The following is an 18,114-nucleotide window of genomic DNA, read 5'->3' as shown; positions in this document are numbered from 1 at the left end:
GCCTGATAGTATCAATCCGTTTAGACTGCCTTGTATGACACGCTAAATGTCCAGCTGCCTTGTGTCAACCGTCGAGACCTTCAAGTTCCTGGGAATTACAATCTCTCAGGACCTGAAGTGGGCGACCAACATCAACTCCGTCCTCAAAAAGGCCCAGCGGAGGACGTACTTCCTGCGGCTTCTGAGAAAGCACGGCCTGCCACCGGAGCTGCTGAGACGGTTCTACACAGCGGTCATCGAATCGGTCCTGTGTTCTTCCATCACAGTCTGGTTTGGTGCTGCTACGAAAAAGGACAAAGTCCGACTGCAACGGACAATCAAAACTGCTGAAAGGATTGTCGGTACCCCCCAACCCACCATTGAGGACTTGCACGCTGCCAGAACTAAGACAAGGGCGTGCAAAATCCTCTCGGACCCTCCGCACCCCGGTCACCGGCTCTTCCCTCAGGTAGGCGCTACCGATCAATGCAAACTACAACTAGTAGACATTCCAACAGCTTCTTCCCTCTTGCGTTCAACTTCTTAAACACCTAACCTATAATTCCATTACAGCAAGCTGGCAATTTTTTGACTTGAGTTCGTTGTCACATTTCTGTGGGGCCAATTATGTATTACTCGTGCACTCACTGTAGTAGTCTCGCCACGCTGCACTATTTGCATACACTGGCCACTCGTGCCAGAGTAGCATCTGCTCCATTTGCACACCGATTGAGGAGTATCTGCAACATTTGCACCACCGACATTGTCCCAGATGATCGCGCTACTCGTCACTTTAAACCGCATACACTCCTTGAAGTCTCAGCGCCCTTGGCACAATGGTCATTGCACCGGACTATTGCAATATTAGTCATTCGAACTGCTCTAAGTGCTGGAGGACTCTGCATCTTTTTGCACAATTGTTTTTTGTCAATGTCTTTATGTCCCCAAAGTGTTCTGTAAATTGACTGTCTGTTGTACTAGAGCGGCTCCAACGACCGGAGACAAATTCCTTGTGTGTTTTGGACATACTTGGCAAATAAAGATGATTCTGATTCTGATCAACTCACTGAATACTTTAGAATGCAACATTTTGCTGATCTCAGTTACAGCCACTGAAACATCACACTCACCCAATGGCAAAGCAAATACTGTTGACTGGGTCAAACATGTCCAGAGTTTCCATCTGCACTTTGTCCCCTAGAAAACAAATATGGTTAACTTTAGCTGCAAACAGTTTCTACAAAAACACTGCCATCTATGGTTCTCTCCATGTACAAAATCAGACTAATCAGTGTCCATGAAACCATGATTATAGATGATGGAGATTATACTTTGCAGAGCAGGAATCACTAGCCAAAATAGCATTTTCCCATTTTTATGCTTTAAATTTCTGCGTAGATTCTTTCAGATGTGTTTAAATCATCACATGGACCATATAATCACGTGAGGAATTCTTTAATTATCAACCTTCAAAAAGTGTTGATTGGAAAACAACAAATATTACAATAAACACAATACAGCGACAATAAAACTAGTCAAACTAAGTTATTGTAGTGAAATTTACCTCAATTATGGCAGAACTCCAATTAACACGAACCAATTAGATTTGCCCAACAAGTACCCTCTACAATGCATGCAGTAAAATGTGACAACAGAGGGCAACTAATATTCCGTATACTGTACGTATAATTAAATTACAGCAAGGCTAATTTTCTTGTAAAACAGCTCTGTTTTCAAACCATTCAGTGGGGAAGATATAAGAATTTGCCAATTCTACAATGCTGGAAGATGAGTAATCTTGTGTGGCTTTAATGGCCCAGTCCACTAACTCATCAGAACTCTCTCCAAGGTAGTCAACCGTTTGATCACTGTAACTGTCTGCCTCTTCTTCTGGAAGACCCCAAAAGAAGCTGGTATCAGCTTGTGTCGAAATATGCTGGCTTGCCGGATGAGGAAGCTCCTTTTTCCCAGGAAACCAGGAGGGGTCGCTGGGTTGTAAAGGTGCTACATGTCATACACACACATGCATTACCACTATTATTTGTACAAATTATAACATGACAAATCAAGAACTTGATTATATTTGCCGATATAATTACCAATAGTTGATGCCTTTCTCTGGTTCTTTTTTGGAACCAAAGCCTTGTTGTGATGTGTTTGATAATATTCTCCATTTTGGACCTCTTCTCCCTGTCGCAGACAATTGTATATTTATAGAATGAGTTCACATTAGTTAGGTACAAGTTTGACATACAATGTTGCCCTGCACTTGGTTTGATTTCACCTATTCATGGATTTGTTTTTTACTAATGATGTTTTATGTGTGTCAAATACACTGAACAAAACTATAAACGCAACACTTTTGTTTTTGCTCCCATTTTTTGTGAGCTGGACTCCGAGATCTGAAACATTTTCTACATACACAAAATATTGCACAGGTGTGCCTTAGGATGTGGATCGAGTGGCCCACGGCGGCAGTGGGGTTATGGTATGGGCAGGCGTATCTTATGGGCAACGAACACGGATGCATTTTATTGATGGCATTTTGAATGCGCAGAGATACCGTGACGAGATCCTGAGGCCCATTGTTGTGCCATTCATCCACGACCGTCACCTCGTGTTGCAAGGATCTGTACACATTTCCTGGAAGCTGAAAACATCCCAGTTCCCGCATGGCCAGCATACTCCCCGGACATGTCACCCATTGAGCATGTTTGGGATGCTCTGGATCGGCGTATACGACAGCGTGTTCCACTTCCTGCCGAGATCCAGCAACTTCGCACAGCCATTGAAGACGAGTGGACCAACAATCCACAGGCCACAATCAACGACCTGATCAACTCTGTACGAAGGAGATGCGTTGCGCTGCTTGAGGCAAATGGTGGTCACACCAGATACTGACTGGTTTTCTGACACCCCCAGACCCCCACAATAAAGCAAAACTACACATTTCAGAGTGGCCTTTTACTGTGGCCAGCCTAAGGCACACCTGTGCAATTATCATGCTGTCTAATCAGCATCTTGATATGCCACGCCTGTGACGTGGGATGGATTATCTCGACAAGGGACAAATGATTTGTGTACAATATTTGAGTGAAATGGCCTATGACAGAGTACCCAGAGAGGAACTGTGGTACTGCATGCGGAGGTCTGGAGTGGCAGAGACGTATGTTAGAATAATACAGGACATGTACGAGGGCAGCAGAACAGCGGTGAGGTGTGCTGTAGGTGTGACAGATGAATTTAAGGCGGAGGTAGGACTGCATCAGGGATCAGCCCTGAGCCCCTTCCTTTTTGCAGTGGTGATGGAAAGGCTGACAGATGAGGTTAGACTGGAATCCCCGTGGACCGTGATGTTTGCGGATGACATTGTGATCTGCAGTGAAAGCAGGGAGCAGGTGGAGGAACCGATAGAAAGAAGATTGAAGATTAGCCGAAGTAAGACAGAATATATGTGCACGAATGAGAGGGGTGGTGGGGGAAGAGTGAGGCTACAGGGAGAATAGATAGGAAGGGTGGAGGACTTTAAATACTTGGGGTCAACCGTCCAGAGCAATGGTGAGTGTGGTCAGGAAGTGAAGAAACGGGCCCAAGCAGGTTGGAACGGGTGGCGGAAGGTGTCAGGTGTGTTATGTGACAGAAGAGTCTCTGCTAGGATGAAGGGCAAAGTTTAGAAACCAGTGGTGAGGCCAGCCATGATGCACGGATTAGAGACAGTGGCACTGAAGAGACAACAGGAAGCAGAGTTGGAGGTGGCGGAAATGGAGATGTTGAGGTTCGCTCTCGGAGTGACCGGGTTGGATAAAATTAGAAATGAGCTCATCAGAGGGACAGCCAAGGTTCGATGTTTTGGAGACAAAGTTAGAGAGCGCAGACTTCAATGGTTTGGACACGTCCAGAGGAGAAATAGTGAGTATATTGGTAGAAGGATGTTGAGGATGGAGCTGCCAGGCAAGAGAGCTAGAGGAAGACCAAAGAGAAGGTTGATGGATGTCGTGAGGGAAGACATGAGGGCAGTTGATGTTCGAGAGGAGGGTGCAGGAGATAGGTTTACATGGAAAAGGATGCCGCGCTGTGGCGACCCCTAAAGGGACAAGCCCAAAGGAAAAGAAGATTTGAGGGAAATGGCCTTTTGTGTACGTAGAAAAAGGTTTCGATTTTGAGTCCAGCTCACAAAAAATGGGAGCAAAAACAAAAGTGTTGCGTTTATATTTTTGTTTAGTATAGAAAACTAAGACTGCTTTTCGATTAGACAGGGCTTGTGCCAAGGAGCTGCAGTATGTTAAATTGACACATTTCGACTGGGAGGTATTTTTGTAAAATGAGTTTGAAATGATAAACTGTTTTGGGATCATAGTTCCTGGTGCATGTACAGTTTAAACAATTACCGGTAACACGGTATAGACAATTATAAACTCTTTGTGTGCCGAGGGGGTAGAATGGGGGCTCGCTATTGGCGGCAGGGCTCAGTCCGTACTTCCCGAGAATAGCGGGGGATTATTGTAGTCACTTTACAAGAATACATTCCTTTACTATTGTTCTCAGTTTGATATTTTGACTACTCACATTATGAAGCTGCACATCCTCATGAATTTCCATGCCCACATCTTGGTTTTGTTCGGTATTGGTGGTCTCTGCTGCAACCACAAGGAGGAAATTTTTTTTCTCAACACAAATCTCAAGGTCTATTTGGTTGGAAAACTGCTATTCTGACCCCAACACCAAAGAGCCAGGCTCTTGATTTTGGACACACACACACACACACAAAACAAAACAAAACAAAACAAAACAAAACAAAACAAAACTTGAAAATAATAATCAAATGGAAAAAGAAAAAAAGAATTATAAAATTAAAAATAAATATTGGGAGTATTTCAAGCTTATAATTGCTACTGAACTCAGTAGCATGTGTCCTGACGAAGATCAGAAGGCATAACATTACACTGATTTTAAAATCATTGCATTGGCTCCCCGTGTGTTTCAAGATTGAGTTGAAGTTCTTTTAAATGTCTTCACAGTCTTGGGCCTTCTTATCTTTCAGAACTCATTTTACCGTACGAACCCTCGCGGACCCGGAGGTCCTCTGGCTCTGGCGCACGCGCACGGCGAGGCAGCGTTTGAGTTTTATGGCCTGTTTGTGGAACAGCCTGCCGGAGAACCTCAGAGCCGCAGAGAATGTTCTTGTTTTTAAGAACAGGTTCAAGACCCACCTTTTTAATTTAGCTTTTAACGAATGCTATCTTTCTTATTTCTCTTCTTCTTTTTATCTTAGTTCTATTTTACTTTTAGGATCATTCTGTGATTATATTTATTACATTTTATCTTTATGCTGTCTTATATCATATCGTTACGTCAATTATTTATGCTTTTATCTTTTTATCATTTTAGTCTTTATATTTTAGGTTTGTTTCATATCTTTAAGTAATATTTTACTATTTACAGTGTTTCCTCAGAGGGAGCCCTCTGCACCTGGATCTGTGGTGGGCTGTGGTCACAGTCCTGTCTGACCCCCAACTGCCGGGCGTACAGCTCATTGCGCAGCTACATTGAGGGCTCCATCCGGGTGGCCTGTGCCCATGGTCTATGGTCTGATCCTGGTACAGACGGTTCCCTGAGATCGTGTTTTTATTACCTAGATGCTCCGTACTCGCCGTCAGGTTATTAGGTCATCACAATCCATCTATCCATTTTCTACCGCTTATCCAGGTCGGGCCGCGGGGGCAGTAGCTTTAGCGGGGACGCCCAGACTTCCCTCTCCCCAGCCACTTCATCCAGCTCTACTGGGGCGATTCCGAGGCATTCCCAGGCAAGCCGAAGGACGTAGTCTCTCCAGCGTGTCCTGGATCGTCCCCGGGGTCTCCTCCCGGTGGGACGTGCCCGGAACACCTCACTCGTCCGGGAGGCATCCGAATCAGATGCCCCAGCCACCTCATTTGGCTCCTCTCGATGTATCGGTCCGTTGTGGTAAAGAAGGAGCTAAGCCGAAAGGCGAAGCTCTCGATTTACCGGTCGACCTACGTTCCTACCCTCACCTATGGTCACGAGCTGTGGGTCGTGACCGACTGCACCTCAGCGAACCCGACTGTCAAGCTCCTGAAGTTTGCAGATGACACCACTGTCATCGGCCTCATCAAGGACGGTGACGAGTCTGCATATCGACAGGAAGCGGAGCGGCTGGAGCTGCGGTGCGGGCGACACAACCTGGAGCTGAACACGCTCAAGACGGTAGAGATGATCGTGGACTTCAGGAGGCATCCTTCGCCACAGCTGCCCCTCACGTTGTCCAGCTGCCTTGTGTCTACCGTCGAGACCTTCAAGTTCCTGGGAATTACAATCTCTCAAGACCTGAAGTGGGCGAACAACATCAACTCCGTCCTCAAAAAGGCCCAGCAGAGGATGTACTTCCTGCGGCTTCTGAGAAAGCACGGCCTGCCACGGGAGCTGCTGAGGCAGTTCTACACAGCGGTCATCGAATCAGTCCTGTGTTCTTCCATCACAGTCTGGTTTGGTGCTGCTACAAAAAAGGACAAACTCCGACTGCAACGGACAATCAAAACTGCTGAAAGGATTGTCGGTACCCCCCTACCCACCATTGAGGACTTGCACGCTGCCAGAACTAAGACAAGGGCGTGCAAAATCCTCTCGGACCGTCTGCACCCCGGTCACCGGCTCTTCCGGCTCCTTCCCTCAGGTAGGCGCTACCGATCAACGCAAACTAGAACTAGTAGACATTCCAACAGCTTCTTCCCTCTTGCGATCAACTTCTTAAACACCTAACCTATAATTCCATTACAACAAGCTGGCAATTTTTTGACTTGAGTTCGTTGTCACATTTCTGTGGGGCCAATTATGTATTACTTGTGCACTCACTGTAGTTGTCTCGCCATGCTGCACTATTTGCATATACTGGCCACTCATGCCAGAGTAGCATCTGCTCCATTTGCACACTGATTGAGGAGTATCTGTAACATTTGCACAACCGACATTGTCCCAGATGATCGCACTACTCGTCACTTTAAACCGCATACACTCCTTGAAGTCTCAGCGCCCTTTGCACAATGGTCATTGCACCGGACTATTGCAATATTAGTCGTTCGAACTGCTCTAAGTGCTAGAGGACTCTGCATCTTTTTGCACAATTGTTTTTTGTCAACAAAAAACAATTGTTTGTTGTTCTGTAAATTGTTCTGTAAATTGACTGTTTGTTGTACTAGAGCGGCTCCAACTACCGGAGACAAATTCCTTGTGTGTTTTGGACATACTTGGCAAATAAAGATGATTCTGATTCTGATTCTGAAGAACGAGAGCCCGGATACAAGCGGCCGAAATGAGTTTCCTCCGCAGGGTTTCCGGGCTCTCCCTTAGAGAGAGGGTGAGAAGGTCGGTCATCCGGGAGGATCTCAGAGTAGAGCCGCTGCTCCTCCGCATCGAGAGGAGCCAGATGAGGTCATCACAATATTATTTTTAAACCTGTGTGTGTGTGTGTGTGTGTGTGCATGCGTACGTGTGTGTGTGTGTCTGTGTCCTGTGGACAAGCAGTGGGGGGTGGGTTCACGTATTTTGTTTTTATTCTTGTAAAGTGCTTTGGGTTGCATTATTTTTGTGTATGAAAAGCACTTACAAATAAAGTTTGATTGATTGAAAAAAGGAATATTCTCCAGGTTGGATCAGTTTTCAGAGTTTGCATTTTACTGATGTATCTCCACTCTAAGTAGTAGAATGTAACCCGGCGTAATATAATATTAACCACATATTCATTATTATACAGTATACGATGATAGTATGATTGTAAAATATTTGCAATTACGATTGCATATGCGGTCATCAATAACACTGATTTCCCATCTTATCCTATATACAGTGTACAGGTAATGCAATCATGCACAATGCTATTCAATATGTGCTCGGCTGACAATGTTGCTTATTATACTGCAACTCGCCAACAATCTTGACTTTCATAATGGAGGAATTCACCAAAAAGCCACTTTTAAATCATTTAAAGGCATCTCACTCGTGTTTGGCTGTGTGTAACAGAGATGCCAACCCCAATCATCAAATCTGGATACATTCCGGATATTTTGTCAGGAACATTTGGATTTTGTCAGGAAAATTTGCTTCTCAGCTAACAAAAACACCAACCAGAAAAACTAACTAACTAACGCAAATATTTTCTTTGTATTTGTATTTGACAAAACAAAATACACAATTAAACAACAATTAAAAAGTAAAAAGCTGTGGGTCGTTCTTCATCTCTGCCACTACGGAAAGTTAGTTTTAGAGGGAAGAAATGACTCATAGTTGGTTGTGGCTGTAATGTCGACCTACTAGTATGTCTACTACTACTGTCTACTAGTAGTATGTCTCCTACTATACCATAAATAACACACCTCACACATACGAATTACATCAAATGTATGAAACTGGAAATTCTCACACATTTATTAACTTGATGAATGCCAGTTCATATGTTATGCATACACACCGTTTGATTGTTCAACTTGTATGATGTTCTTAGTCTGAACTACAGTCATTAAAAGAAGGTTAAATCATACCCATTATTTCTCCTCCAGTGTCAACCAGCCTGTTGCCTTTAGGTTTTATTTTAGCCACTTGTACTTGACCAGAACCTTCTTCAGGAATGCCAAATATAGTTTCTTCCTCCTCGGTTTTCAACAGTGGATGTGCGCCATGTTTCAGCAGCAGCTCCTCTACCTGTAGTCAAACAAAGTTTTAGTCTGTCTTCGTCGTGTCTACGTGTTCCAAGACGCAGATACAGTCACAAGCTTCTGCTCGACATTGGCAGAACTAATTTCACGGAGTTAAACTCTACACTCACTGAGGCGCTACGGAACTGTGGGTGCCGACAACAGCTGCGACCCCCACTCCTGCATCGCGCCCAGAGTGGGCACATCCCCATCTTACTGTTATGCTCATGCCAGTTTACAGACCACTGGTTAAAGGCTCCCAAGCAGTTAGGAAACAGGTACGAGTGCGGCCAGAAGGGTCCCTTGAGGCACTTAAAGACCGTTTTGCCACTGCAGACTGGACCATGTTCAAACAGGCTGCCACCTTCAACTCCGTCACAGACCTTCAGGAGTGCACAGAGACTGTTACTGCCTACATCAGCAAGTGCATGGATAATGTCACCATCACTAAGTCCATCACTGTCCATGCCAATCAGAAGCCATGGCTGTCGGGGGAGGTCTACCGACTACTGAAGGTCCGCAACGTGGCTTTTAGGTATGGGGAAGAGGAGGCCAGAGGAGAGCCAGGGCCCATCTGTTCCGTGGCATCAGGGAGGCCAAGAGGGAGTACTCCAGGAAGATCGCTCACTGTTTCAGTGACAGCAGTGACACCAGGAGTCTGTGGCGAGGTATTCCGACCATTACGGACTATAAACCCTCACCACAGAACTGTGGCAGTTCCACCTCGCTGCTAAATGAGCTGAATGACTTCCTTGCTCGCTTTGAGGCACACAACCGCACCCCTACACACAAGACTCCACGCCCTCCTGGTGACCAAGTGCTGACACTGACCCGGGACAGTGTGAAAAGATCTCTCGATAGGATCAACACACGAAACGCCCCGGGCCCAGGCAACATATCTGGTCGTGTTCTGAGGGACTGTGCAACTGAACTCACAGATGTCTTCACTGACATTTTCAACACCACCTTGAGTCAGAGTGTTGTCCCCATGTGTGTGAGGTGAGCCGGGAGTGAGGAGTGAGGTGAGCCGCCTGGCCGCGTGGTCCATGGACAACAATCTCTCCCTGAATGTGGAAAACGAACCGAGGAGATTTTTGTGGACTTCAGGAGAGCACACTCCTAGCGTGCCCCCCTGAACATCAACGGTACAGCGGTGGAGAGGGTGCGCAGCACCAAATTCCTGGGAGTGCACATCACCGAGGACCTCTCCTGGAACAGCAATACCTCATCACTGGCCAAGAAACCTCACCAGCATCTCTACTTACTGCGCAAGCTGAGAAGAGCAAGAGCCCTGACCCTCATCATGTGCTTGTTCTACAGAGGGACCATAGAGAGCATCTTGACCAACTGCATCAGTGTATGGGACGGAGCCTGCACCGCATCCTTCCGCAGGACTCTCCATCACATAGTGAGGGCAGCTGAGAAGATCATCGGAACCTCTCTTCCCTCCCTGTAGGATATTTACAGCACCCACCTCACCCGCAAAGCCCTCCGCATAGCGGGGGATGCCACCCATCCGTCACACAACCTCTTCAGTCCGCCGCCATCAGGCAGGTGACTGCGGAGTCCGCGGGCCAGGACTCGCCGACTCAAAGACAGTTTTATTCATCAGGCTATCAGGAATCTGAACTCTGCCCGCTCTGCCCCCTCTAGCTCGTCTGTCCTCTGCCCACCTGAACTCTGACGCCCCGCAAACATGTAGATGCACACACACTGACACACACAAAAACAATACACACTCACACCACACTCAGTGTCGCGCCAGCCACTTGAGCAGTATTGGGGTTTTGTTATCTAATTTATAAATGTCTTATTTGCCTTGGTTCTCTGACCTTCACTATGCCGCACACGTCACCTGACCTTTGATATTTGCACATTCAATTAATACTTTTTATACTGTATATACTAGAGTTTATTTAGCTTTTATATTGATATTATTATTTGTACTGTCTTTTGTAGCACCGCGGGGCCTTGAGTCCCGTAATTTCAATCCTCTGTATGTGTTACGCATATTGAAGAATTGACAATAAAAGTACATTGAACCTTTCTTTCTTTCAGAAGGACACCATGATAACGCTTTCAAACCGCTGCAGTGTTGCGCCAACTACTGGCAAAGAAAAGACTTACTTGAAGACAGATCTTTTTTTTTTCTCCCTACCTTATGTATCTGTGGCTGTTATCGGCAGCCTTCATGAATATCCAATACCTTGAAATAAGGCAACTGCCATCAGTACTTGCCCATACCTACTTTAAGTATTAAGTATTTTTAAAGTACCCTTTTATTGCCAAATGTGATGGCCTCATGCAATGGTGTAACTTTCTTTCGTGTTGCAATGTTGACCAGAGCTCCAGCATTAATCAGACAAAAACAAGCCTCATACTGATTGCGGAGAGCAGCTTCATGTAGGGCTGTTCGTCCTAGAAGCAAGAAAGATATAACCATGATCAAAATAAAGTCGAACAAAATGCACTGCTTTGAACAGCCTGAATTTACACTGCACCTTACCTGTATGGTCAGCCATGTTGACATTTGGTCTAAGCTTTAGGATGTCTCTCACCAGCTGAATATCTCCATTAAGTACAGCTTCATGGAGCAAAGTCTCACCAAAGCGATTCCTTCGGTTCACAACTTGGAGTTTAAGAGTTGTGCCTGTGCGTGTCATGTCAATGGATAGGGAAGAGAAATCGTCAAAGGTATCCATTTGCTCCAGTAAAATCTCTTCAATATTCTTCTCACATTCCTGGAAATTTCATATCACATACTGACATGGTTTGGGGAACTACTGAGCTGCCTGCAAATACAGTGTAAGGATAATTAACATGTAGGAACACTCAATAACATGCAAAACACTGTAAATGTGTGATGGTCTGTGTTTTGGTTTGGGTTGTGTTTGGTTTTGTCGCCATGTTTTCCTGCGTTCCATGTTTTTTATGTCTCGTGTGCTCATTTAGTTATTGTGTCCACCTGTTCTCGTCAACCTTCTACCTTGTGTCGACCAATCAGCTCCCTCCACCCACTCGTGTCTTGTCCAGGTGTTCCTCGTTGTCTCGGCAAGCTGTATTGACTTCGCTGGTTTCTTTCAGTTCATTGTCATTGTCAGGTGTCAGTCGCCTGTAGTTTCAGTTGTCATGTCTTCTTTCCAGTTTTAGGTTTGTTCAAGTGTTTCTTTGTGACTTTGATGATCAGTTTTGGGACTTTGTTTAGTTTGCTTTTTCCATGATCCTTGTTTGCCTTTGATTTAGAATTAAATATCATTTTCGAGACTTCTGCCTTGCCTCCCTGCTTCCCTGTATTTGGGTCCTCCACGTTTTTTTCTTTGCCTTCAAAAAAAAAAAAAAACCCCTACATGACAAATGAACAATGACAATGTATACCTGTCGAAGATTTCTTCAATGTCGGGAGAATTTTCCTACAAGCACTAGCACTGGTCTTCATATTCTTTTGAAATTTTCTGTTGAAAGAAAAATGATTTCATTAATAAAAATGCCAAACATGAATTATTAGCTTGATCCAGAGACATACCATGACTCATACAGTAAGCCATAAAATGTTTCATATTTTCCACCTCATTACATGCCTGAATTTGACAAAAGACAAAGATTACATTAAACATGTACCTTGCTTTTGTAGTCATGCTCTTTTGCAGAATGTTGGCACGTGAATGAACTCCAGTGGTATTTGTGAGATGATGGCCCACACTTAGTTGCTGACCTGGAGGGACCTTTGTGGAAGTCAACTTGTGTAAAATCCCAAAACATTTTCCTATTTACTACTTAAATGAAAAGTTCCAAACTGAACATGAGATCATTTCAAAGGATGTGAAAGTAGGGTTTTGCACTTTAGTCGACTGAACATTTTTTTCCTCTTTTGCTCAAATTTGTTCAAACAGAAGTTACTCAGACATATTACTCTTGTTTGATGTGGTAGATTTTTTTTTCTAGGGTGTGGGAAAAAGAATCGCTACTCTAAATATATGATACCTTTTAATTGAAAATCTATCAGCAAGTATTAGAGATTATTTTCAGTTGCTCAGGTTGTTTATTGGTTGGTCACTAGGGGCCAACATATATATACATATAGTGTTCCCTCGCCACTTCGTGCTTCACGTTTTGCGGGTTTTTCCAAAATATTCAGAAAAAATTAATAAATAAATAAATACAGCCATATCGGCAGCCGTATTACGGAAAGACGCGTTGTTTCATGTTGATGCGTGCGAGAGACGGTTTCCCTGCATGCCAAACAAAGACATGAGTTGTCTCAGAGGCTTTGTAATCGCAGCCTCAGCCAGCATCTTCCCTTGTTGTGTCTCACCAGTCCCGTCCACGCTGTTGTGTTTGCAATAACCTTTTTTTTGTTTAAGCGAGACTTTTTTTGATTAGTTAAGCAAGCCCTTACAATGCCGTCGAAGCGCTGTGCACCTGCGAAAGCTTCCTCCGGGGCGCCCAAGAGGAAGAAGAAAATGATGATGTCCACTTTTAGATATGATCAAAGAGGGCAGACGTTATGCATCTGTGGCACGCCAATATGGCGTGAATGAATCTACAGTGCGGTACATAAAGAAAGAGGAAGCAAACAACGGGGGGGGGGGGTCAAATCCTACTTCGCGGTTTTTCACCTTTCACGGGGGGGGTTCTGGTCCCCATTAACCGTGAAAAACGAGGCAACACTATATATATATATATATATATATATATATATATATATATATACATAACATATACAGTACATACATACATACAGTACATAGAGTATACAGTTGGAGTCTGTTGGTAAAACTAAAGTAAGCAGAAGGCTTGTGGCCTTTTCGAGCTATTAGGAAGCGGAAATATTTCAGAAGAACACATGCAACTAGAGGGAGAAAAATGTAAAGGTAGACCTGCCCAGCAGTAGCTCATACTCAACTCAACTATTCGGAGTTATCACGTTCCACAGACCTGCTAAATATTTATCTAAACTGCATTTCACTGACGAACATCATACAACCCCAATTCCAATGAATAAAAACAGAATACAATGATTTGCAAATCATGTTCAACCTATATTGAATTGAATACCCTACAAAGATATTTAATGTTCAAACTGATAAACTGAATTGTTTTTAGCAAATAATCATTAACTTTGAATATTATGGCTGCCACATGTTCCAAGAAAGCTGGGACAAGGGTCATGTTTACCACTGTCTTACATCACCTTTTCTTTTAACAACATTGAATAAACGTTTGGGAACTGAGGACACGAATTGTTGAAGCTTTGTAGGTGGAATTCTTTCCCATTCTTGCTTGATGTACAGCTTCAGCTGTTCAACAGTCCGGGGTCTCTGTTGTCGTATGTTACGCTTCATAATGCGCCACGCATTTTCAATGGGAGACAGGTCTGGACTGCAGGCAGGCCAGTCTAGTACCCGCACTCTTTTACTACGAAGCCACGCTGTTGTAACGCGTGCAGAATGTGGTTTGGCATTGTCTTGCTGAAATAAGCAGGGGCATCCATGAAAAAGATGTTGCTTGGATGGCAGCATATGTTTCTCCAAAACCTGTATGTACCTTTCAGCATGAATGGCGCCTTCACAGATGTGTGAGTTACACATGCCATTGGCACTAACACAGGCCCATACCATCACAGATGCTGGCTTTTGAACTTTGCGTCCATAACAGTCCGGATGGCTCTTTTCCTCTTTGGCCCGGAGGACGCGAAGTCAACAATTTCCAAAAACAATTTGAAATGTGGACCACAGAACACTTTTCCACTTTGCATCAGTCCATCTTAGATGAGCTCGGGCCCAGAGAAGCCAGTGGCGTTTCTAGGTGTTGTTGATAAATGGCTTTTGCTTTGCATAGTCGAGTTTCAAGTTGCACTTACGGATGTAGCGCCGAACTGTATTTACTGACATTAGTTTTCTGAAGTGTTCCTGAGCCCATGCGGTGATATCCTTTACACATTGATGTCGGTTTTTGATGCCTGAGGGATCGAAGGTCACGGGCATTCAATGTTGGTTTTCGGCCTTGCCGCTTCCATGCAGTGATTTCTCCAGATTCTCTGAACCATTTGATGATATTAGGCACCGTAGATGATGAAATCCCTAAATTGCTTTGAATTGTACGTTGAGGAACATTGTCCTTAAACTGTTCGACTATTTTCTCACACACTTGTTCACAAAGAGGCCCATCTTTGCTTGTGAATGTCTTGTGAATGACTGAGCAATTCAGGGAAGCTCCTTTTATACCCCATCATGTCACCCAATTAGCCAATGTGCCATGCGATTGGGTGGCGACCAGTTCAGGGTGTACCCCGCCCGAACATAGCTGGGATAGCTCCATCACGCCCGTGCCCAGGATAAGCGGTACAGAAAATGGATGGATGGATACTTTTTACTTTTACTTGAGTCAGATTATTGTCAAGCAACAGTAAAGTACAATATTTTGGCCCTGACATTAATTGGCGGAGAATATCGCCGTTTGTTGTTTCGTTTTGCCTTCACTGGCAGCGGGTTAACAACAGCCCTGTTTTTATTGAATGGAGAATATTGCCGTGAAGCGCAATAGAGGACTAAATGGGGCAGGAGAATCTTTCTGAAAGTGTGTTCCTCGCCAGCAGACGAACTACGGGCTGTAAGAAAACTACACTTGCTTGTTTACTTTCAAACTCAGTTTATAGTAAATATGTGTGACATCATGCACGCTGTGATTGCCAGATTATAACTTCAGTGTCGCGGCCATCGGCATCTATGATCCTGGTGCCCTCGCATTGGGCGTTGAAGATTTCAATCTTACTGCTCTCTCTCTTGTCGATTGACATGTGAAGCACAACATGCGACACAAGAGGGAATAAAAATCTTGTATGCTAAATGTAAAGGAAGCACTTGTATATATTAATTGGAAAATCATATTTTATTGAGTTATTTATGATTGCATTATCATCATTTCATTGTCTTTCATGTTTTATGTACAGTACAGTCCTGTAACTCAAAGAAAGTTGAGTATTTTTTGAATTCATTGTGACTATAAAATATCAGTTTCATTGTTAAAATACGCCCGTTTGATACTTCCTTCTTCTCTTCATGCCAGAGGAATGGAAAATGACGAACATGGTCAGATTAAGGTGCTTACAAACATCACGAAAGTTTCGTTTCAATCATGCAGCCATTTTCTACACTGACTGTTTATCCTCATTAAGGTTGTGGGTGAGCTCGAGCCTCTCCCAGCTCACTTTGGGCAGAGGCGGGGTATACCCTGGACTGGTCAATGAACGGGCACATAAAGACAATCAACTAGGCCTGTCACGATAATAATTTTTAAAAGACGACATATTTTCCCCAAAACTATCGCGATAAACAATGTTGTTTTTTTGAATGCTTCTGAACTTGTGAAAAATAAGGCTCGCCCTCATTATTTTATTTTTGCTTTTAAATGATTATTGTTGTTATTATTATAATTTCCTTTCTTTTTTTCTCTTAATTTTTTTTTTTTTTTTTAACTCTGATATGGATGCCCCTGGGTCTGAAATAAAGACTAAAGAGCTGCAAGACCAGCCTGGTTTACATCGAGCCTTCCATTCCAATTATAATCGGTTTAGAAGCCCAAACCGAGTGAAAATGCTCCATATACACATATCAGTCAGAATAAAGAGGCCGAATCCGAATGGAATTTCATTCGGTTTCACAGATGTGGAATATTCCTTTTGACAAACTGATCAGAAGTACATTTTCGCCATGTGAACCGTCATTCAGAATAGAGCCGGGAAAAGCTTTGTCTGCGCAGGTGTTCTCTTTTCTTCATGCATGGATTACTGAAACTAAATGAATAAGGCCTCATCTCAACCTTTTCTTTCATCCATCCTTCCATTTTCTCATCGTCACTTAGGGTCGCGAGCGTCCCGGAGCCTATCCCAGCTATCTTCGGGCGAGAGACGGGAACACCCTGAACTGGTCGCCAGCCAATCGCAGGGCACATAGAAACAAACGATCATTCGCGCTCACCTTCATACCTGCGGGCAATTTAGAGTCTCCAATCAACCTACCATGCATGTTTTTGGGATGTGGGAGGTACGGGGAGAACATGCAAACGCCACACAGGCGAGGCCGGGATTTGAACCCCGGTCCCCAGACCTGTGAGGCGGATGTGCGAACCGGCTAGTTACGGACCGTACGCTAGGAAATTACAATGTTCTGACTGGAAGTTGAGGAACATTGAATCTATTTCTCACAAAATGTTACCATGTTGGGCATTGTTATATCGACAGTAATATCCACTGATTCATAGACTTCCTTTTTGAAAAACCACAATGCTATGTTTCCATAGCCGATATGTAATAGCTACGTACATTTTACTGTGCACACAAGCTAGCTTGCTAGCTGAACCTTCACTCCTGGTTTGCTGTTGCTAAACCTCTCTTACATTTCAACACCTCGTGTATTAGAAACAATTGGCAGACTATACGATAAAATTGCCTGAAAAACTCTTGTCTCCCACCTTCTAGGAAGTGTCCAAGTAAAAGACTGTAAATAAAAGTGAGCGTATGATGACTGCTGGACAGTGACGTCAATCGTGTGGCGCGAATTCACTGTACAGTACAGTACTTACTGCGCATGACCACAGAGGAACACTGATTTTCCAACCATACAAAAACGGATGTGAGATGATTTTTACACTTTTGTTTACATTTAGTTTATCAACGGCGCTCTCAATCTGAGTCTCGTCTGTCCTGACGCGTTGATCGCGAACGTAACTGTAAATGCAAAGCTGCGTTGACGCAGGGTAGAATTAAATATACAATTACTAAGCGACGTGCCTACGTGGCGGCCATATTTGTGGGGGCAACGTTCCCGTCCATGACAATGCATGTGTTTTGGAGATAATTCATAAGTGGCTCATTTTCATGAGGCTTACTTTTTCGTCAACGCTAAAACTCGTGCTCTCAATACAGAACATTTGAAGAAAGAGACAACAAAAAAATACTTGTACCTGAGGAAATTATCTACCTATTGTTCATATCATATCAGAACCGGCGGAGAACTGTGAAGAGAATGAGAGCGATTCCACCCGTGGTTATGGAAATATTCACAGGTTATCTGTCGAATCAACTGCTTGGGGAAAAAAAAAACAACAACAACAACAACACAGATGAACACGTCGTCTCGTTAAACTGCGAGACAAATTGGTGGCATATAGCATGGGCGAGGATCACGCCTTAACAAATTAAATTGAGACTTGTATTGCTTTATGTCGTGATTGTATTATTTCCGTATTTTTTTTCCATGTTTCAAAATTGCATCTGTGTGCAGAGTACGCACATAATACGTTCTCTAAAAGCACCCCGTTGAGCTGTCTGACCGTCTCTGACATCAGCCAGCGAGTGAGGCGTCTTCGCTGACGCTGGCCACGCCCACACGGCTGGAAACGGGGCGTGGAATACGCGCGCGGGTGCTCTGAT

At 44.0% G+C, this 18,114-nt stretch overlaps 1 protein-coding gene and 1 long non-coding RNA gene across 3 annotated transcripts; both read right to left on the bottom strand.

Moving 5' to 3' along the window:
- Positions 1–1,418: 1,418 nt before the first annotated feature.
- ankrd31 (ankyrin repeat domain 31) lies at positions 1,419–11,829 on the bottom strand. 2 transcript variants are annotated; one of them, XM_061671089.1, is made up of 6 exons: positions 11,191–11,829; positions 10,960–11,102; positions 8,532–8,691; positions 4,546–4,616; positions 2,079–2,169; positions 1,419–1,983 (listed from the first exon to the last, which is right to left on the bottom strand). In XM_061671089.1, exons 1-6 carry the CDS (start codon positions 11,384–11,386, stop codon positions 1,685–1,687), a joined length of 960 nt encoding a protein of 319 aa, XP_061527073.1. In that variant the 5' UTR covers positions 11,387–11,829; the 3' UTR covers positions 1,419–1,684. The 2 variants fall into 2 exon arrangements, with proteins under 2 accessions (XP_061527073.1, XP_061527074.1); XM_061671090.1 differs by having other exon boundaries at positions 1,419–1,967.
- A 232-nt stretch (positions 11,830–12,061) lies between these two features.
- On the bottom strand, positions 12,062–17,208 carry LOC133399589 (uncharacterized). The gene is made up of 3 exons (XR_009768229.1): positions 17,154–17,208; positions 12,303–12,406; positions 12,062–12,136 (listed from the first exon to the last, which is right to left on the bottom strand). It is a non-coding gene; the product is annotated as an uncharacterized LOC133399589 (long non-coding RNA).
- Positions 17,209–18,114: the final 906 nt, after the last annotated feature.

Source organism: Phycodurus eques, chromosome 3, assembly GCF_024500275.1.
Source record: "Phycodurus eques isolate BA_2022a chromosome 3, UOR_Pequ_1.1, whole genome shotgun sequence".
Lineage (NCBI taxonomy): Eukaryota > Metazoa > Chordata > Actinopteri > Syngnathiformes > Syngnathidae > Phycodurus > Phycodurus eques.
This window is presented reverse-complemented; position numbering and strand designations above follow the sequence as displayed.